The 21859-nt window shown below is 38.4% G+C and overlaps 5 protein-coding genes and 1 long non-coding RNA gene across 11 annotated transcripts; 3 read left to right on the forward strand and 3 right to left on the reverse strand.

Annotated features, from left to right (window-relative positions):
• Window positions 1-188: 188 nt before the first annotated feature.
• LOC108811934 (NAC domain containing protein 52) lies at window positions 189-10343 on the forward strand. Of its 4 annotated transcripts, none has more exons than XM_056989694.1 (4): window positions 189-600; window positions 972-1249; window positions 1322-1498; window positions 1565-2428. In XM_056989694.1, the coding sequence occupies exons 1-4, from the start codon at window positions 384-386 to the stop codon at window positions 2177-2179; spliced, it is 1287 nt and encodes a 428-aa protein (XP_056845674.1). In that variant the 5' UTR covers window positions 189-383; the 3' UTR covers window positions 2180-2428. The 4 variants fall into 4 exon arrangements, with proteins under 4 accessions (XP_056845674.1, XP_056845673.1, XP_056845675.1 ...); XM_056989693.1 differs by lacking the exon at window positions 1565-2428 and adding an exon at window positions 9563-10343 and having other exon boundaries at window positions 190-600; XM_056989695.1 differs by having other exon boundaries at window positions 190-600; window positions 1574-2428.
• On the reverse strand, window positions 4085-5498 carry LOC108841685 (nucleosome assembly protein 1;1-like). Its single transcript, XM_056989696.1, has 4 exons — window positions 5456-5498; window positions 5174-5263; window positions 4893-4985; window positions 4085-4747 (listed from the first exon to the last, which is right to left on the reverse strand). The coding sequence occupies exons 1-4, from the start codon at window positions 5468-5470 to the stop codon at window positions 4682-4684; spliced, it is 264 nt and encodes an 87-aa protein (XP_056845676.1). The 5' UTR covers window positions 5471-5498; the 3' UTR covers window positions 4085-4681.
• LOC130496952 (uncharacterized) lies at window positions 5557-7054 on the reverse strand. Of its 2 annotated transcripts, XR_008936036.1 has the most exons (7): window positions 6972-7054; window positions 6752-6886; window positions 6429-6528; window positions 6231-6320; window positions 6034-6153; window positions 5770-5945; window positions 5557-5703 (listed from the first exon to the last, which is right to left on the reverse strand). It is a non-coding gene; the product is annotated as an uncharacterized LOC130496952 (long non-coding RNA). The 2 variants fall into 2 exon arrangements; XR_008936035.1 differs by having other exon boundaries at window positions 6752-7052.
• Window positions 10344-11088: 745 nt separating the features above from the next.
• On the forward strand, window positions 11089-13533 carry LOC130494316 (NAC domain-containing protein 53-like). The gene is made up of 5 exons (XM_056989698.1): window positions 11089-11701; window positions 11783-11965; window positions 12228-12755; window positions 12829-12922; window positions 12993-13533. Exons 1-5 carry the CDS (start codon window positions 11228-11230, stop codon window positions 13343-13345), a joined length of 1632 nt encoding a protein of 543 aa, XP_056845678.1. The 5' UTR covers window positions 11089-11227; the 3' UTR covers window positions 13346-13533.
• Window positions 13534-14159: 626 nt separating this feature from the next.
• LOC108813166 (uncharacterized) lies at window positions 14160-18147 on the forward strand. Of its 2 annotated transcripts, XM_056989699.1 has the most exons (10): window positions 14160-14302; window positions 14400-14464; window positions 14563-15728; window positions 15846-15964; window positions 16158-16724; window positions 16809-17100; window positions 17197-17362; window positions 17455-17557; window positions 17649-17826; window positions 17919-18147. In XM_056989699.1, exons 3-9 carry the CDS (start codon window positions 14661-14663, stop codon window positions 17764-17766), a joined length of 2433 nt encoding a protein of 810 aa, XP_056845679.1. In that variant the 5' UTR covers window positions 14160-14302; window positions 14400-14464; window positions 14563-14660; the 3' UTR covers window positions 17767-17826; window positions 17919-18147. The 2 variants fall into 2 exon arrangements, with proteins under 2 accessions (XP_056845679.1, XP_018441142.2); XM_018585640.2 differs by having other exon boundaries at window positions 14400-15728.
• A 227-nt stretch (window positions 18148-18374) lies between these two features.
• Window positions 18375-19821, reverse strand: LOC108813167 (non-symbiotic hemoglobin 2). Its single transcript, XM_018585641.2, is given in 5 exon segments — window positions 18375-18732; window positions 18806-18922; window positions 19488-19602; window positions 19704-19764; window positions 19767-19821. Coding segments are annotated over 5 exon segments (483 nt in total). The 5' UTR covers window positions 19807-19821; the 3' UTR covers window positions 18375-18582.
• Window positions 19822-21859: the final 2038 nt, after the last annotated feature.

The raw sequence follows: 21859 nt of genomic DNA on the forward strand, positions 1-21859 counted from the left end.
CTGTTACACTTATTTGATAGATATATTATTCTACTTTGTCAACTCTAGATATTATGCTTAAACCATTTTAGCAGACTCCTTTGCATTTTTTAAATTTTTTTTTAAAAAAAAATTGGTTTAACGACAAAACCTATCCAGTAACGTCTTAAAGGGTTTAATTACTGCAATACTCTCAAAAAAGAGAGAGAAAAAAAATTAAATTAATTAGGGGAAAAATGAAAATGAAAATCGGAATCGCAATCCGAAATAGCCAACAAATTTCTTGCAATTGAAGGCATCTCTTTGGTTTCTTCTCCATCAGACACAAAAAAAAAAAAATCAAAATCCCATCGCCCAAACTTGTCTCTCTCGCTGCTCTTCACAAGAAACCCTAAGTAACAAGTATGGGTCGTGAATCTGTGGTTGCTGTTGTTTCTTCTCCGGCGACTGCGCCAAGTACTGTCGTGGCGGCGACGGCGCTTGCTCCTGGTTTCCGATTTCACCCGACAGACGAGGAACTGGTGAGCTATTACTTGAAGAGAAAGGTTCTGGGGAAACCTGTGCGCTTCGATGCGATTGGAGAGGTCGATATCTACAAGCACGAGCCCTGGGACTTAGCAGGTTGGTTTCTCTTTTATTCTTTGCCTATCTTCTATGATTTGGGCTCATCTTCAATTTTAAGCTTTGTTGAAGATTCTCTGTTAGTACCATTTGCTATGCCTTAGGCTGTAACACTGTGAATAAAATTTGCTTCCAATTGGGAAAAAAAAATCCAGTTTTTTTTTTGTTTTTTTTTTCAGATTTGTTGATGCCTTGTGTTTCAGGAAATGAAGTTTGTTCTGTGTTTAGTTATCTGAATTAGTCTTATTTAAGTCAGGTTCAATTGTTTGTACTTCCACAATTAGTTTGCTTGTGTGTTTCAGGACAAGAAGTTTTGTTGTTGTTGCGTGTCTCTCAGTATATCTCTGGTTTGATTTTTTTTTCTCTTTCAGTGTTTTCGAGGTTGAGGACAAGGGACCAGGAATGGTACTTCTACAGTGCGTTAGACAAGAAGTACGGAAACGGCGCTAGGATGAACCGAGCTACTAACAAAGGCTACTGGAAAGCAACCGGTAAAGACAGAGAGGTCCGCCGTGACGTTCAGATCCTCGGTATGAAAAAGACTCTCGTTTTCCACAGCGGGCGTGCCCCAGACGGGCTCAGGACCAATTGGGTCATGCACGAGTATCGCCTTGTTGACTATGAAACTGAAAGCAATGGGAACCTCGTGGTATAAGTTACTTATTGGTTTATCTGATGCTAATTAAGTGAACTTCTTATCTTAACCTCAATTCTTGTGCAGCAAGATGCATATGTGTTGTGTAGAATCTTTCACAAGAACAACATTGGGCCTCCAAGTGGGAACCGATACGCACCGTTCATGGAAGAGGAGTGGGCTGATGATGGTGTAGCTCTGATTCCAGGAGTAGACGTTAGTGTCAGGGCAGAACCAATACCATTAGCTAATGGAAACAGCCAGGTTTGTACTTCTTTCATAACCCCAAAAGCTGTTTAGTTTCCCAATCTTATGGATTCATGTGGTTAGGAGATGCAGTCAGCGAGCAAGGACATCATTAACATCAACGAGCCACCAAGAGAGACTACTACTACTCCAATGGATATCGAAGTCAACCATAAGGATAACAACAATAACCATTGTGATGATGAAGACGAGGAGGAAGCACTCAAACGTGAGGAGGCAGGTGAAGAAGATGAGCATCCTCCTCCTCCTTCTTTATGCATTCTCAACAAAGAAGCTCCGTTGCCTCTCCTCCAATACAAACGCAGACGCCAAAACGAATCAACCAGGACCACCACCACACAGGACCACTCTTCGTCCACAATAACAACCGTCGACAACACACCAACAACTACTGCTGCAGCTGCCACCAACACAGCCATCTCTGCGTTGCTCGAGTTCTCACTCATGGGCCTCTCCGACAAGAAAGACAGCCAGCCGCAGCCTCTTACCCCACTTGCATCTTCTGAAGAGAAGCTGAATGATCTCCAGAAGGAGATTCACCAGATGTCCGTTGAGAGAGAGACATTCAAGCTTGAGATGATGAGTGCGGAGGCTATGATCAGTATTCTCCAGTCCAGGATCGATGCTCTGCGTCAGGAGAACGATGAGCTGAAGAAGAACAGCGCTAATGGACACTAAATGCTCTAAAACTCCATCTCTCCAGGCTTCTTCTTCTTCTCTGCTTTAGTAGCTGTGATCTCCCCTAAAGTACTTTGACCTATATCTATTAGCTTCTTCAGACGGATTGAGAACCGTGTAAAATTAGGATAAACCGGACCGGTTTGGGTGTTTTTTCTGATGGTTCTACATCTTTTGAGAACATTCTCAGGTTACTCCATTGTGATATATTATCATCTAAGTCTATTCAGTTAAAAACTCTCTTTAATCCGTCTCCAAGTATGTTCACTCTTCAATCTTCATGATCATGTCTGAGTGCATAACCGTGGTTTTAGTTTGGAATGACCATCTGGTCTCACCAGACAAAGTAGTTATCTTGCTTAATGTTCTCCTCGAGAACTGTGAAGAGAAAGCTTCTTAATTCTTAGGGTAACCTCGTTAATTAGTGATAAAGAGAGGGCACAAAGGTCATTTTGATTAATTGGCTAGCGTTACGAATTACGATTAACGAATGTGGTTCCGTCAACGACGTTTGAAGACTTTCATTACACGGAATTTGCAATTATTTCGAAAAAGCAAAAAGAGTTAGGTACGAATTTAAACCTGGATACGATTTTCAAAAGCGTTATGTATTTTTACTTTATATTAACTAGAGTCTTTCTCCGCGCTACGCGCGGATAATTGGTTTGGATATAATAATATATAATTTTACGGTAATTCTTTAATAGATAATTTTTAAGTTTTGTTTCAAGAAAAAGCTTTCAAAAAAGTGATCAAAATAGATTTCATTAAAAAGGACAAAAACTCTTATAATCTAAATATATAAATAAAAATAAATAAAAACATAATTCTTTTTCTAGTTTTGAATTATATTTTTCTAAATTTGAACTTTTTATATAAAAAATTTGCATAAAAGTTCAATTTTTTTATTTATCAAATTTTATTAAAAATTTTAAAATACTTTTGAAACTATTTTTAAAAATTTTATTTGAAAGTTAGAAACATTTTGGTCATTTTATATTTGGAACTTTGGAAGCTATATTTGACAAAATAACATTTTTAAGGCTATCATAGATTTTTTTTTACTTAGAATGATGTTTTATTCCTTTTAAAAAAATTTATTACAATTGCATTATTCACATAAATCTTTTCAAATCACTCGTAACCTCTCAAATTCAAAAATTGGTTTCAATTGATATTTGCGCTTCTGGAAGAATAAAAAATCTATTTAAAAAAATTATAAATATAAATATAAAAACATTCAATTATTTTAAACTGAAATAATAGGAATACTAATATATATTATATTTATAAATATACTTTTATTTTTTTAAAAATTATATTTTATATATATTATAATTTTGTTATAAAATTATATTTAAAACATTATTTCAAACCATTGATGTAAAATGTAGATGATTCAATGAGTGGGAAACTCAATCATTGCTGGCATAAAATTCCACTGGAGAATAAAACTAAGCAACAGAGACTTTATAACTTTTCCTCTTCGAAATTGCAACTGATAAATAGCAAACAAACAATAAAAAAACATCACTCAGCTAAAATATATGAAACTATGAAGATGTAGAATATTTATTTCAAACTGTGAACTCGAGCACAAACAATATTGATAGCTCATTTCTTTAACAGGAAGAGTTTAACGGCCTACCTTGATTAGTCTTCTACTTTTACAGAGATTATGCATTAGTCTGTCAGATTTCAAGTAATTTATAAGCCACTTTACACCAGTCAGGCTCTCAATAATATAACCTTGGTGTGCATAACTTTATATCACTTAAATTTACATGATGCTTTTGTCTAGGCCATCGGCGTTTCTTTTTAAATGGAAAGTGTGGAGTGTTTCCCATAGCTAACTATCGAAAAATAAATAAAAAGATTTGCTAAACCAAAATGTTTCATCTTTAACACATGCAATATATCTACACATAAATTATGCATCTAGTTAACGGGTAAGTAGCAAACAAACAATAACAATAAGTACCTACAGTCCCACACAATCAACATAAGAAATCAAATCAGTCATCTGCTCCATCAGTCTGTACATCACCAGAAGGATCATAGTTGGGGTCTTCTCCCATATAGAGTTGCACAAACCGCTACAGATCATACATAACCATACCCTCTCCTCATAGTTAAACAGGGCCAATGCCGGATTCAAACAATCGTTGACCTTCTATATCACATAACCAAGATCCTCAAATTTCTGAACCTCTTCAGCACTTTAAACCTGGTTTTTCTTTATGATGCAATTATCATTCATCCTTTCATGCCTACTTCCACATCACATAACCAAGACCCTCAACCTTCTGAATCTCGTCAGAGTTAAGACCTAATATTTCTCTACATTGGATACATTTACCTTACCGGACATACTGTTCTAGGGCATCTCCTTAACCAGGTAACAAATCACCACCATAGATGTGACCTTCGACTCAAGGTAGTGGCGTTGGACTGACTCGGGTTTGGGTTATCTTCATCTTCGGGAGAAACTTTCTTATTTGATCAAGTTACCTCTTGGAACTTCTTCAACTCCTCTTCACCAAGCTCCGGATCCTTGACCTGTTTCTTCTGGTGATGTAGATGAGAAACACAACACATATCAAGATCAATACAATTCATGAGTATGCCCATAGCTTCTTGATATAAGCAGATGATGTTTAACACAAAATCTCACAGGAAACTGTAGACTTTTTTCTCAGTAACAAACAATTACCTTGGTATACAAAGGCTGATACAACTTATCATACTTGGTTTCAAGAACAGCTCTCTCCTCACGGAACTCTGCATCAAGCTCATCATGCTTTCCCTGCGTTGAGAGACGTCACAGGTTTATCAATACGGAACAAACACCTTAATATATTTAAGGCCGCTTGACATTCGAATAAAGGAAGGAGAGAATACACACAATCTCACATCCTTAACCAAGATAAGATTTGAAGGAACCACATCATTTTACGCAAGTTAATAAATTAATACGAAACAAACTTGTCTAACCTGTATGTCCCTCAAGGCTTCAACACGGTTTCTCACTTGAGGAGTCAGACTCTCGAGAACATCAGAACGCTGACCAGCCATTAGCTTGTTCTGTGGATTTAACATATACAAAAATAAAAAGAAAACAATCACAAACAATCTCCAACAGAACTCATTCTACACTGAAACCTTATAAAATCAAACCAAGGCAATGTCTAATAGCAACATTAAACTCGAAAAAACCATTCATATTCTTCGACTGCAGAACTTTATTTTTTTTTGTGGGAAGAAAACAAAACTCACCTTGAGAGAGTTCATAAGGCCAGCTCGATCTTGTCTTTAAGAGCTACAAAAACAATCGCAGATGAAAGAAGAAACAGTAAGTAACCACGACTAAATAAAAAATCAGGGTTTAAACAGGTCTCTCGCATAAGAGGAAGCGCAAGGAAGAGAAGGAGAGTGTAGTCAGAGGGGGAGGAAGTCTTACAGGCGGTTAGATCGGCGAGGTTGAAGTTGTCCTTGTCGCCGCTCATGAATCCATACTCAATGTCCTAGAATTCGCAGACTATTAGATATCAAACCAATAAATAAACAATCACTGATGAAACTTGACCCACCTGAGAATACTGAGAAAGTAGCTTTGCCCATGGAGCCTTAGCTCGCTTCTTCCCCGCCTTCGACTTCTCACCATCTGTTACCACTTCAAATAACTGGGTACTTCATCACCTTTCCATCTTTGGCATAAACCACATGATATGGAACTTGTGTGATCACAGTAGTCGTATTGTATTGTCTATACAAAATATAACAAACAGATCAATTCTAAATTGTCTTCGTTAAAACTTTAAAATAAAAACAGGGTGAAAATAGAGCAACTAAACCTCCAGCTGTGAACCCTGGAGAAGGTTCTTGCCTCAGTCTCATTTCAAACCATACTCCATGTACTTGGTTCAAGCAAGAGTCTTGCTTACCTCTACATCGCTAATGATTATTCTAGGACACTGTAAGATATAATAATATTAGGAATTGGTAAACGCAATGTACTTATATAATTTACTCAATCAAGCCATTTAGAGACCTGCATGAAGGGAAACATGCCTCAATCAAGCCACCAGGAGAAGTTCCTTTTAAGATAATCACCGCAAGAAGACATACAGGGTGGCTCTTCCTAGAGTTAATTAAGAAAGTACAATCATTAGCACATCATATTTTAGGTAAACAGAGCCATCACGACAACAATTAATGAGAAAAAAATGGTAGGAACTGTTAAGAGTACCAGTAATTATTGTCCTCCTCCGGATCGACTGTTTTTATCACGATCATCACCGAGTATGAGCGCTGGGGAAAACGAACCAGCCGCACCTCCACGGTGGAAGCTATTTGTTATCATGGAAAAGATTAATAGACCGTTCAATAGATCAGTCATAATTAGTAGGAGACTAACGTGATTACAATAAGTAGCCATGTCAATATGTAAAGTTCAACTTGGTCTTTATAGATGAGACCATTGTGTATAGATCTCATCGTATTGTACTAATCAGACTCTGGTTTGTATCAGTGACGCTTGAAATATAGCTAATATCAAGACAAAGAACAGACCTTGTGCTGATCAATTCTTCTCCTCAGCTTCTGCTTATTAAGCTCTTTGTCTTTAACATCAACCACTTCGTCTCAAAGTCATCAACAATGTCCTCAGATGTTACTTGATATACAATTATATCATCTTCCGTAGTCCTGCAAAACAAAATCCAAACTTTCAATTTTCTCCAAAGATAGAGTTAGGGTTCTTAAGAAAAGGCATAAAAGAGAGGAGAAGGACTCGATCGCGTCAGTAGGAGATGATTGAATAAATCGTAGTGGGAGAAAATCAAGGAAATATTTAATGGTGAGAAGTAAAGACATGCTCTCATCGTTACACATCTGAAGAAACCGTGGTCTGAAGATTTCAAGGAACGTAAACGGCGCAGGAGAAACGCAGGAGGATAGATCAGAGTAGATGGGCCAAATAACATTGGTTTTGAAGCCCAACTGATTTAAATGACGAATCTGACGTGGCGAATCACTCTTCTCCTATTGGTCGATTTAATTTGTCGACGTGGACATGGTAAGAGTTGAGATTATTCACCTTTTAGTATTGTATTGATTTTTTAAAAACCGATTAATAATCTTTTTTTTATCATCTGCAAAAATCCAAATAACCAAACCAAACCGACTAAAAATCCACGTGTATCTTTCTTGTGCATCAAACTAGTATTAATCTTACAAGCTTTCTACGTTTACTGTGTCATAGTTATCTTAATGTGCGGTCTAATTTCTTGTTTATCAAGTGTCAAAGAAGACTATCAAAAAAATCAAATACAGACGTACGTATTTTGAAATGGTTTTAATCAATGCACGACATGACGTATGTCTTTATCAAATTGGGGTGGGTTTTTTCAATTTTGGACTATGTCGATATGTTATACCGAATCTGTCTATGTTTTAACTCTTTTCAGAATTTAATGTCTCCATCAATAATGAGTTTGTGTGTCCCCCAGTAGTAGAATGATCGTACCTTGTTTGTATGCGTGTAGTATATTGGTTTTTGATCTTTACAGAGTTAAATGTTCTGTTCATTTTTTTTTTACTTTTGGGCACCACTACGATACGTCAGCGTTTCAATTAGTATTTTACTACATAATACGACAAAAACCTACTCAGTACGCTAGGGTTTATTACTGCCAAAGAAAAAAAGAAATGGGAAAATGAAATAACTTGTTTGGGAAAAATAAAAAGAAAAATAAATTTCTTGCAATTGAAGGTACCTTTAATCTTGGGTGTGCTTCTTCTCTCTTTGGTTTCTTCTCCCGTCTAATCGATTAACCCACTTTCCCAACTTTCCTTTGGGTGTTTTCGTTTCGTCTACTGAGGTTCGAGAAACCCTAGAGACAAAGTACTGTCTTTGCTTTAAATGGGTCGCGAATCTATGGCTGTTGAGTCCTCGCCGCCGTCAGCGACTGCTCCGGCAACTGCTGTTTCGGCGACTGCGCTTGCTCCTGGGTTCCGATTTCACCCGACCGACGAGGAGCTCGTGAGCTATTACTTGAAGAGAAAGGTTCTGGGGAAACCGGTACGGTTCGATGCGATTGGGGAGGTTGATATCTACAAGCACGAGCCTTGGGACTTAGCAGGTTCTCTGAGTTTCTCTCTCTCTCTCTTTGTCTCTTTCTTTTTTGAGTATCTGTTTGAATTAGGTTAGTTTCTTGCTTCTGATTTGGTTCTTTGCGGTTTGGTCTCCTGACCCAATTCTGGGAAAAGAGTTTGGCTTTATGGGTTTCGTGTGAAATTTCGTTGAAGATTTACCTTCTGTTATGTTTAGGATGTAAAATTGTGGAAATAATTTGCATATTATAAACTTATTAAAATGGGCAAATCTATTTTTTTTTTTTTTTGAAGATTCTTAAGAGTTTCTTTGCTAATCTTGTCTTCAGTTTTGTTTGCGTGTATTTCAGGGAATTGAAGTTTGTTGTTCTGTGTTTTAGTTTACTTGTGCTTCCCACGTTAGTTTGCTTGTGTGTTTCAGGACATGAAGTTTATTGTTGCGTGTCTATTGTCTAAGCACATCTTAAGTTTGTTTTTTTTTCTCTTTGTTCTGTGTTTTGTTTGTGTGTGTTTCCAGTGTTTTCGAGGTTGAAGACAAGGGACCAAGAATGGTACTTCTACAGCGCGTTAGATAAGAAGTACGGAAACGGCGCTAGAATGAACCGAGCGACTAACAAAGGCTACTGGAAAGCTACCGGTAAAGACAGAGAGATCCGCCGTGACGTTCAGATCCTCGGTATGAAAAAGACTCTCGTTTTCCACAGCGGGCGTGCTCCGGATGGGCTCCGGACCAATTGGGTCATGCACGAGTATCGCCTTGTTGACTATGAAACCGAAAGCAATGGGAACCTGGTGGTATATATAGTTTACCTATTGGTTTATCTGATGATACTCTCCAAAGAATCCTATCTTAAGTTAACACAATTCTTTGTTTGGGTGCAGCAAGATGTATATGTGTTGTGTAGAATCTTTCACAAGAACAACATTGGGCCTCCAAGTGGGAACCGATACGCGCCGTTCATGGAAGAGGAATGGTCTGATGATGGAGTAGCTCTGATTCCAGGAGTAGACGTTAGGGTCAGGGCAGAGTCACTACCGTTAGCCAATGGAAACAACCATATGGGCCAGGTTTGTACTTTCTTCACTACCTAGAAGCTGTTTAGTTTCATTTTAGTATTTTGATTATATGCAAAAAGCTCTGTCTTTGAAACCATCTCTTAAGTGGTTCCACTCTTGTATTTAAATGTTACTAAGTGCAAAGTGTTAGAAATTATCTGATGAATCATCTCTTAAACTCTCTCTTTGTTTACATAAATATCATTTTCTTAGGAAAGCAAGGACCTCATTAACATCAACGAGCCACCAAGAGAGACAACCCAAATGGATATCGAAGTCAACCATCAGAATCATCAAGAGAATAACAACAACAATAACCGTCATGATGAAGAAGCTGAGGAGGCACTCAAACGTGAGCAAGCAGAGGAAGATGAGCATCCTCCTCCTCCTCCTGCTGTATGTGTTCTCAACAAAGAAGCTCCATTGCCTCTCCTCCAATACAAACGCAGACGCCAAAACGAATCAACCAGAACCACACAGGACCACTGCTCGTCCACAACAACAACCGTCGACAACACACCAACAACCTTAGTCTCATCATCAACCGCTGCAGCTGCCACCAACACCGCCATCTCTGCGTTGCTCGAGTTCTCACTCATGGGCATCTCCGACAAGAAAGAAAACCCGGCGCAACCTCCTCGCAAGGAAGCTTCTCCCCCTCCTCCTCCTGCTCCACTTCCATCTCCTGAAGAGAAGCTTAATGATCTCCAGAAGGAGGTTCACCAGATGTCTGTCGAGAGAGAGACGTTCAAGCTTGAGATGATGAGTGCAGAGGCTATGATCAGCATTCTCCAGTCCAGGATCGATGCTCTGCGTCAGGAGAACGATGAGCTCAAGAAGAACAGCGCCAATGGACACTAAAATCATCTTATCTGTAGTCTCCCTAATATTATGAGCTATCTATGTAGCTTCTTCAGACAGACTGAGACTCTGTTGTATAATTAGGATAAACTCTGTTTTTTATGGGATGTTTATGCATTAACATTTTCAGGTTTGGTCCATTGTCATATCATCTACTCTTTTCAGACAAGAACACTCTCTGTCTGTTTCGAGAATTCTTGGTGTGTAAGCTAGTTTGGGCAAGACCGTTATTTAATGGTAAAAGCTAAGGGTATAATAGTCTACAGACAAGAATTTATCTCATACGTATAAAGTTGTTGTCTTTATGAGAGAGTAAAGTGCTTTTGAAGTAAAAAGTCGTGAGTGCTTGTCAGAACAGAGGACATTATCGTCATTGACAAATTCGGATATTAGTAGGCTACGAACGCGGTTGCGTCAGCGATGTTAGAAAACTTTTGTTACACGCAAACTTGCAATTACCTTTTTAACTGAAAAGTGTATAATTCGAAACAGATGCCTAGATTCTATTTTCAAATAAATATGTATTTTTATTATTTTACATGATTAGGTTTTGGGTTATAATTTGTTTTTTTTTTAACACTAAATAATTATGCTCTATAATCGTTTGTAATATTTTTTTTATAATTAGTCAACAATTAATATCGTTTCGAATTTAATTTGCTAATTCTACAGAAGATTTTTCTTCTGGTGCTAATTTTACGCACCAATGCACCTACCAACCATCTCAACAAAATCCAAAGACTTTCTTTGAGTCTCATGACTAGTTCCAAGACTTCCTACGTGTCGGTGGCCTTTAGAGACTGTCACTTAAAACACATCACAGCTTGTCGTTTTTAATATTCTCTATTGGCACACATTCCTGGAAGATTTTAAAACCTCGCGAAGTGTTTGTGTTTGGTCCGTCGTCATCTCTAGTCAGCCTGTCTCTAGTCTTTCTCCGCTTCGCTTTTTCTCTCTCACATCTTTATTTCTTTCTTCTCCGACACGACAAAGGACGATACTTTGAATCCAAACCTAATGGGTAGTCGCGGTGGTGGTAGCTCCTCCTCCTCATCAGAGACGTCGTCGCTTGCTCCTGGTTTCCGATTCCACCCGACGGACGAAGAGCTCGTCCGTTACTACCTAAAACGCAAGATCTGCAACAAACCCTTCAGGTTCGACGCGATCTCCGTCACGCACGTGTACAAATCCGAGCCGTGGGATCTCCCGAGCCAGTCGAAGCTGAAAAGCAGAGACTTGGAGTGGTACTTCTTCAGCGTGCTCGACAACAAGTACTCGAACGGGTCCAAGACGAACCGTGCGACTGAGAAGGGGTACTGGAAGACGACCGGGAAGGATCGGGAGATTCGTAACGGGTCGGGAGTCGTCGTTGGGATGAAGAAGACTCTCGTTTATCATAAAGGTCGTGCTCCTCGTGGTGAGAGGAGTAATTGGGTTATGCATGAGTATCGTTTGGTTGATGATGAGATCGTTAAAGCTGGTGTTCAGAAAGTAAGTTTGTTTTTTTTTGGGAGTTTATGTTATGCTTTGTTGACTTTTTTGTTGACTTTGTTTGTGGGGGATTGTGGATAGGATGCGTATGTGGTTTGTAAGATATTTCAGAAGAGTGGGTCTGGTCCGAAAAATGGAGAGCAGTATGGTGCTCCGTTTGTTGAGGAAGAGTGGGAGGAGGAGGATGGTATGACTTTCGTACCTGATCAAGATCTTGGAAGTCTTGAAGATCAGGTCTATGTCGACATCAATGACATTGATCAGGTTCGTGTTCTAGTAGTGTTAGGTCTTATTGCAATGTAATGTATCAACTTATGGATGAATGAATGATAATAGTAAAAATAGAATGGAGGCAGAACATGTTGGACGTAGTTGATTTAGGGTTTGGTTTTAACATTTACTGATCTGCTGTGGTTAGCTCTTGGTCCTTTGTATTCAGTCTTGAGGAATATAAGAATAATCCCTATTAGATTCCGTTAGGCTGTTGTTTTTCCAATTCTGAATTTTTTTTTTAAAATTCTTGTAGAAGCTTGACATCTATGATGCCATTCCTATTCATTTGGGCTTTGATCAAGGGGAATCCAGCAATAACGTTGAAACAAACTACTCAGACTCGGCAAACTATATTGAACCAGGAAACTATGTGAACACTAATGGTTACTTTGAAGGACCAGTGGAAGGACAGAAGCATATCATTCATGATGGTAGTAGCCTTCAAAATGAAGAGAATGGCTGCGGCGTCCAGGAGGAGAGCAGGGAAAACTTGCAATCTTCTGATAACATCTTTGACGCTGATGCATCACTCTACAGTGATTTTCCTGTTGAGAGTAGCTACTTTACCGGTGAGGAGTTTCTTGACCCGAACAGTAGTCTTCTTCAGAACAATGATTTGTACCTAGAGACAAATGATCTCAACAGTGCTGAGCAAGATGGTTTCAACTTTGAAGATTACCTTACCTTCTTTGATGAGGATGACCAAAACTTGACTTTTGATCCTTCCCAACTGATGGGAACTGAAGATAATATTCCTGATCAAGAAGAGCTCTTTGAAATGGTATGTTAGGTTCTATTTCAACCTTTTTCTTTTCTTAGTTTCCTGTTAACTCACCTTTAAAAAAATCTGACAGGCCGAGACTGAGGCAGCCTCAGGAGGCAAACAAGTGGTGGAAGAAGCATCTTATTCGAAACAAGTCCATGCAGATGCAACAGAGTTTGAGCCAGGTAAAAAACTCGCTCTTAATAGGCCTCACGTGTTCTGTTTAGCTGATGGGATCATTTCTTGATAACGCAGATTACAAGGACTCGTTGCTCAAGAAGGCGAGCCACATGATCGGTGCAATTCCCTCTCCAACTAAATTTGCTTCAGAGATCCTCACAAAGGACGGAGTTGTCCGGCTACAAGCAGGACAATCATCAGGTTCGGTTCACGTAAGTATGATCACAACAATATCAGACAGCAACATGGGTTGGTCCTACAGCAAAAACGGGAACCTAGACTTGCTCCTTTCCTTCGGTATGGTCCAAGAGAACGTGTCGGGAAAATCAGAAAATCATTTAACAAGAGTGATGCTGATCTTCGTATGTTTCTGGGTCCTCCTACTCTCAGTTAGCTTCAAAGTAAGCACTTTGGTTTCTTCTCGTTGATAATAATAAGTACCACTGTTTTAAAAAGACAGAGAGGGAGAGAGACCTTTTTGTGTTGAACACATTGATTGTGTATATAGGTTTACTTGTAGTCTTCTTCGGCTACTCAATGATTCTATATCACAAGACATTAAAATAATGTATCTTCAGAGTTCAAAATTATTCTCGTCTTTTGTTGCAGTACAAAACTTCTAGTATCTTCCTTATTACATACAAACCAATCAAAATTTGAAATTGTTTTTAGTTCAAAGAACATTGTTTGACACAGAAGATACAATAAACAAACCAAGACCGATACGTACCTTTTAATAAACCGGTTTGTCCACCTTTCACGAGGAACCAGTGAGAACTACGTACCCTCTTTAACGAAATTTAAGTCTCTAGGTTGGGTGGGCTACTACCACAAGCTTTGTCTATTACAGAGACAGTAGTTTTTAGTAATTTTTATAAGGTCATTCAATTAATTATTTTGATTAGAATCCTTTGAATCACATACCTCCATTGTTTTCTTCCTTCATCAATGAATTGTTGATTAGTCTAATTTTCCAATTAAATTTAACATAAAGTCGTACCATTAACATAAAAGTGTCGAAAATAAAAGACTAAAACAAATCATTAAGACCCTATTCTTTTGTTTCTTGTGTGACTAACCATTCATTAAGGAGTGACTTTGATGTTATGAAGAACCATTAAAGGAAATAATGATTAATGATTTCAATTAAATTAATTTTTTTAACTTTTTTTGGCACAACAATTAAATTAATTAAATTATTTACCTTCTTCGTGGCTCTCATCTAATGACCAATGGCACCTTCTCTCGTACCATATATATAAACTGCCCGGCTCTCTTCTCTCCTCTTCTTTCCAGATTTTTCTCCGTTTTTAATTTTAGCAACTAACCTTTTTTCATCGATTTCCTTGTTTCTCGTTTCGCCATTGACCAAGTTACTCGAATAGGTAATCTCTCGATCATCATTTTCCGCTTAATTTCACTCCGATTGTTTCGCATCACAGGAAATAATCAAAAGCTTTTTTTTTTCTTTTTTTTTTCCAGGAAAAGTGAAAAAAATTAGGGTTTTTCTCGGTGATGATTGATATATTATATACGATTATCATCAGGTGCGATTACAATCGAGTGTGAATCGTTTTGAATGTAGAGAGATATTGTGCTATCGATCATGATATTTTTTTTTTGGTGTGATGATGTTGTGGTTTAGATTCTGAGTGTGATGATGAAGAAGCTTTTGTGTGTATTTTTGATGATTTGATTTTGATTAGAAAAAAGAAAAAAAAAGTGAGTAATTGTGAGGAGGATATGACTGATATTGATCCTGTGCATCAAAAACCTGATTCTATGGACGGTTACGAGGAATTCATCGACGAAGATTGCATCTCATTTGAGTCTTGCAGCACTGTTCACAACCCTGACAATGATCCCCATGATCAAGAAGACGAACATCCTCTAAGGAGGAGAAGAAGGTCTGACCTCCTCCATCAAGGAGGTGGTGAAGTAGCTGAGTCCTCTGCCGCCAGACAGTCCAGGATCCTAAGCCGCTGGGCTGCCAGGCAGGCTCAGGAGATGATCACCACCATCGAGAGGAGGAACCGCGAGTCTGAGCTCATCGCCATCGCTGGCTTGCACGCCGTCTCTACGCTAGACTCGTCTTTCCTCAGGGAGGAGGTGCGGGATCCTCCTCCTGCCGCCTCTTCCAGGCGCCAGGCGGCGGCTGAGAGGCCGAGGCCGAGGACTCAGGCGTCTGGGATTCTACAGATGTGGAGGGAGTTGGAGGATGAGCATGTGATTAACAGGGCGGCGGCGCGTGAGAGGATGAGGTTGAGTGGGAGCAATAATGAGAGGGGGTCGAGTGAGAGTGAGAATGGTTATGGTTCTACTACTTCTAGTAGGGAGCAGTCTCCGGATCTGGGCGATGTGGAGAGTGAGAGGGTGAGGCATATTATACGTGGATGGAGGGATGGTGGAGTCAGTAGTGATAATAATTCATCTAACGTGGTGAGACAGAGAGACGAGAGAGGAGAATGGCTTGGTGATACTGAGAGAGAGAGAGTCAGGATTATCAGGGAGTGGATGCAGATGACAAGTCAGCAGAGAGGAGGAGGAGGAGGAGGAGGTCGTGCGAGTCGTAGAGAAGATCAGCAACAGCAACGGTCTCTTGGTTCGCAAGATGAAGGGGCTCATGAGAGGGGACAAGGTCAGAGTGAGGAAGGGAGACGGGAGCATAGTCGTAGAGACTTGAGGAGGTTACGAGGAAGGCAGGCGTTGGTTGATTTGCTCATGAGGATTGAACGAGAGCGACAGAGAGAGCTTCAGGGTTTGTTGGAGCATCGTGCAGTCTCTGATTTTGCTCATCGCAACCGGATTCAGGTTTGTGCTTAGGACATCATCTTTCTCTTAGTTGTTCAAACATGGGTTGCATAACGTAATGATAGAAGCAAAGGGCCTTGTAACTTGTGTTTTAACTTTGTGAATTTTTTACCACAGTCGCTTCTTAGAGGGAGATTCTTGAGGAGTGAGACACCTGCAGAGGAAGTTAGAGCTCCATCAATGGCAGCAAGTGAAATTCGCCAGCTAAGAGAAAGACAGACAGTTTCTGGTTTGCGGTAAAAACTTTTGTTCTTTCCCGTTGAATGGTTGAGTGTTAACATATACTTGTCACATACTCGTGTGAAGTGTGAATATGTTATATACTTGCATCTAATGGTTGGCTTGAATTTTCATTTTATCGACTTTTAAACTTTTTATCATATAGCTTTTCTCGCAGCTAATTTCTCAATTTCGTATTGACGATCACAGGGAAGGAGTTCGTGACAGGCTAGAAAGCAACACTAATGCCGATAACATCAACACTTCCACGAGTAACCAAACAACAGCTAATAATTCTGATCTAAATGAAAGTTTAAATTCTTCTAGACAGGGGAACGGTACCCCTCTCTTACCTAACGATTTGGGAAGCTCGGAAAGTAACCAATCAGATACAAATTGGGAAGAAGATACCAGTCAAGAAAGGGCTTGGCCTGCTGAAGTTTTCGCAACAGACGAGAGGCGAAATTTGCTGCAAGCAACGTTAAGCCAGTTCAGTGAAAGAGATGATAACGGAAACAGAGGTATAAACGGGCCAGAAACCACAGTTGGTGACCTGCACCAAGACGGAGCTGGAAACTCAAATGAACCTGTTATGGTAGAAGGTCAGAGTGTATGGCCTGCAGATAACTCCAGACAATCTGATGGGAATCAGCCTCAGACACGGTTTGGAGGCCCAAGGACTCGCCGTGTAGTACCAATGAGGAGATTAAACAGGCTGCATATACCTGATGATGATAATCTTAACAACAGCATTGAACTCAGGGAGCTACTGAGCAGGTACAGAGATAATGGATTCGTTTTCACTCTCTTCCTGGCATCTAATTTTTTTAAATGGAATTATATTTCTTTTCACTATTGTAGGAGAAGTGTTTCTAACCTTCTACGCAGTGGCTTCCGTGAAAATCTGGACCAACTGATACAGTCATATGTTGAGAGGAGAGGAGGAGGACTTGCTCACATTGACTGGGATTTTCAACCAGAAACATTGGATTCCCAAGAACATCGTAGAGAGCAACAAGGGTTTCTACAGGACGAGGATCAGCTTGATGTCGGCATCAATCAATCACAAACGCTGCCAGCTCCACCAATGCCTCCACCACAGCCAATTTGGCATCACACTAGCTACCCTCGTTCTTTGCATAGATCTGAATTTGTAAGCCTAAATTGCTCATGCACTTTGTTTGTTTGTTTTATTCTCTCTCTCTCTCATCATAAAAATAATGTATGTGGTTTGGTGCTGGTGAATTAGGAATGGGAGATAATGAACGACTTGAGAGGAGACATGGCGAGGCTTCAGCAAGGAATGAGTCATATGCAGAGGACTTTGGAAACATGTATGGATATGCAGTCTGAGCTGCAGCGTTTGGTTAGACAAGAGGTCTCTGCAGCTTTAAACCAATCTCCCAGTGACAAAGGTTTTTCTTTTTCTTTTTCTCTCTCTCCTTTCTATCCAAATTTCATCTCTAGTCTGCATTATCTAACGATCTGTTGATTCAAATGCCATCAGGTCTTGGACCAGGAACATCCGAAGATGGGTCAAGATGGGCTCATGTAAGGAACGGGACTTGCTGTGTCTGCTGCGATGCCGACATAGATGCCCTCTTGTACAGGTAAAATTATTTGCTTTAAACCCGGTTTTGTTTGTGTGATTTTGCAGAACCAAAAACTAGTGTCTGAATCATATCTTTGTGAAATCTGTAGATGCGGGCACATGTGCACTTGCTCAAAGTGCGGTTACGAGCTGGTTCGAACCGGAGGGAAATGCCCCTTGTGTAGAGCGCCAATCCTTGAGGTTATACGAGCCTATTCTATCGCATAAACCCCTGTGAGATTGGAGAACAAGAGAATGAGATTTTTATTGATGTCTGAGCAAGAACAGGTTTGGAACTATATAAACCTTCATTACTTTTAAATCTTCGTCTAGTTTAGCATCATGTTCGTCTCTAAGTTCTTGAAGCATTGTCTCTGCAGATTTGTTTCAGCGATGTAAACTCTCTGAAAGGGATCAAACCAAGAGCAGACACATATTTATTCTGACATCAAATTGTTTTTTTCTTCCAGTTGTTGAGTGTCATCATGTACCTCTGTTTAAAAAGATAACTAATTGAGTGATACTTCACAAAGATGATGGGATGAAAATGAAATAATCATATTTGTGCATACACCATTTGATAAATATAATAACTAATATTTGTATGTTTCTGCACATTGCGTTAAGGTTAATCACATATCTATGGATACATCATGCATGGCTCATCGCTCTGTGGAGAAAGATGTATTTTCTTATGTTATAAACCACCGACTTACGGTCTTTTTACTCAACCAAAATCATCAGCTACTCTCTTACATTTTGTTAACTTCTCGATTGATCCCCATAGATAGATCAATATCCCAAACCGTGATGCTTGTATGATAAAACCGGTATGATGATTAAAAACCAGTTTGATTTGTCGGTTTAATTTCAAACCGTATCTTGTTTCTCATGAAAGCTTTTCAAGAGAAACAACGGTACCAATGTATCTCCATCACAATATCTCAAAATCCTTATTTAAAGACAATGAACTGTAGGAAGTCAAAGCATGTAGTATTGGTGCACACATACACAAATATGTATGAGCATATACTCCAGTGATATTTAGGGTTTCTGTGAGTCTTCTTGTTTCATCTCGGCTTTAATAGCTAAAGCCAAGTGATCATAAGCTTGAGACCAAGCTCCTTCAACTTCTTCATTGTATTTCTCTCCCAGCCCTTCTTTCAGTGTCCTCACCAAAGCCTCTTTCACCACCTGAATACACACACTCGCATTTATTTAGTTTCTTTTAATTGAAAATTAATAAAATAATGTTAACAGAATATACCTCAAAGTGAGGATCAAGAACACCGCTCTTGAGATGAACAGAGCCCAAGTATTGGAGGGTTGTGTCAGCCACCACTACCTTCCCTTTCTCCCTCAGCTGTATTGCCGTTTCACATGTCTGCAGCCAAAAAATGAAAAACCATAAATGTGATAGTTTTCATGGTTATAAAATTAGAACTTTTCTAAACAGGTCTTTTATAGCAAAATTAAACCAATGGTTCCTACTTTATTCCTACTAAACCAATAAAAAGGGAAAACCGAACCACTTGGATTCTTCAGTAATATTTATGTGGTGATATATTGTTTGTGAATGTCCAAAAAGAAGGAAGATGTGTGCTTGTTTTAGGCGGATTTTACGAATGAGTCCATCAATATATTTTAACTTTTCTTTACTAAAGACGAATTAATAATATTAGCTCCAAGAAGAAGACAAAGCCAACTAGCCAAGTTCAAACAAGATAGACCGGTATCGTGTGCACATGTCTACGCGAATATAAAATGTATAATATAAATGGACGAGTCAATAAAGATTCCTAATTAGCTGTCATAATGGACCATTTTAATTCTTCTAAGATGTGTAACTAAGATTATGATACGATTCTATGCAAGTCACAGACTCACACACACACACATATGTATAAATCACAAAACAGAGTATTAAACAAAAAAAGGAAAGTAAATACCATCTTGAAGACTTTAACAGCATGAGCTTTGAGTTTAGGATTGTTATGAGGGACTTCATCTGTGTCTCTTAGGAAAGAAAACATGTCCTTTGCTGCTGGTGCAATCTCCAGTATCCTATATATACACATCATTATATTGTTTAAACCTCACATATATAATAAACAACATACATAGATAATAAGTATGCTTTGTATAAATGTTTTGTATATGATTACTGTGAGAAGAAGTGAAGACTGTATTTGGGGATGTCTTGCTTTAGTATCTCCCAAGACTCTTCACCAAAGCTTCTTGCTTCTCCGTAAACACAATCTCTCCCATCTCTCTCTTCTGAGCTCTCTCTTTCTCTCTCCTTCAACTTGAGACCTTTATAAATACATTGTGCTAAAACTTTCACTATATCCCCTATAAACTATTTATCATGGGCCTGATGGTCCTTACAAGTTCGGTCCAATACACATTTACAATAAACCAAACCAAACAAAACTGAAGTTTTTAAAACCAACCGACAAAACCGAAGTGTGTAAACTAAACAAATCAAAACTTTTTTTTTTGTAACTGGACAAATCAAAACTTATGAACTCATAAAAAAGCACTTTTTAGTAAAATTTGTTTAAAACCAAACGGATGCCTCTTAGTAAATCAAAACAAAGTCGACGTTGATATTTGTGATTTTGTTTGATTTTTGAAATACATATTTTCTTTTTTTAAAAAAAAATACATACTTTTTCTTACAAGAGACAGTAAATAAATTCATTAACTAGTCACTAAAATGTAGCTCATCTTACATGCGACATGATGATACCATTGTATCTTTTTAATAAAAGAGATCCGTATACGCACTTGATTTTCTCCTATTGAATCACAGAACAATTCAATCATGAAGAAGTGAAAAAAGAGAAGCTTATGTTCTAAGACAGTTTACTTGTTGGTTGCGTAGACATGGCTCCTCTTTCATCGCAGGACCATATCATTACCTCTATATTTAATTTCCATTCAATTTCACTGGTCTAACAAATAACGCCCATTAATTCAATTTGTCCCAGGGCCATATAGTTACTCTCTCTACTCTATATTTAATTTTGATGGTCAGGTGAGTAATCTTCTTCTTTCTGTCCCCCCAGTAAAAGTGAAAACAATCTAGATTTTCACTACATGTTAACATATGCATGGTTCCCGATCACCAAACGAATTAGCTGGGATTCATTTCAATAATCTTTTCTGAGTTCAATGTGATGGTTGTGGAGATTGCAAAGAATTAACGGATGAGTATCAACTTCGGACTTCGAAATCTTTAGAAAATTTTCTTATTAAGTACTATACTTTATAAAAATGAAATGCATAGTATCTGCAGATCCCAGAGTTGTGTCCACCGGCCGGTCAAATTGTCAGAAGCAAGCATGACTTTCTGATCAACAAAATTGATATAGTAATATATAACTGCGTTAAAAATTCATGCGCATTACTTGTATTTGCTAAGCTAATATGAAAATATTAGCATAAATCAAGGCTTCATTTTCTCTGCGTTGTTGCTTTCACAAAGTAAGACACGCAACAGATACATCTTCTACCAAATTAGCACCTAATACTTGTAAACGTCATTAGCATTTTTGATAACCTAATAACTGCAATATATATTATTTATTAGAAAACTATTTCTATTAATGAAAGTGACTCAATGAAAATTTTAACAGACCATTGTAACTAAACTATAAGATTAATTATGTATATACATATTAGTGAAAAAAATTGACAAAACTTACCAAAGATTTAACTTACCATATATATAAATCTCCCTGAAAAAAAATTTGGCGTCTAAGAGCATCTCCAACCCACTCCATAATTTACTCCAAAATTGAGAATGAAATTGAAAATGGAGTGGAAAATGGAGTGATGACCAAAAAATAAAAGCATTACTCTATAAATGGAGTAATGCTTTTATTTTTTGGTCATCACTCCATTTCCCACTCCATTTTCAACTCCATTCTTAATTTTGGAGTAAAATATGGAGTGGGGTTGGAGATGCCCTAAGAGCATCTCCAATGTAAAACTCTATTTTTTCCTCTAAAATAGAGTAAAAGTGAATATGGAGTAAAATTGCTCCAACCCTACTCCATTTTTCACTCCATAATGGAGTCATGAACAAACAAAAAATAGATTACTCCATTTATGGAGTAAACTTCAAAATAGAGTGAGATATGGAGTTGGGTTGGAGCATATGTTACTCCATAATCACTTTTACTCCATTTTGGAGTTAAAAATAGAGTTGGGTTGGAGATGCCCTAAGGCATCAATATATATATATGAAACTATAGCAGAGTACGAACTTTCTTTCATTTAATTCCTTGATTGAGTTGCATAAATGCAATGATTT

This window comes from Raphanus sativus, chromosome 6 (assembly GCF_000801105.2).
Source record: "Raphanus sativus cultivar WK10039 chromosome 6, ASM80110v3, whole genome shotgun sequence".
Taxonomy (NCBI): domain Eukaryota; kingdom Viridiplantae; phylum Streptophyta; class Magnoliopsida; order Brassicales; family Brassicaceae; genus Raphanus; species Raphanus sativus.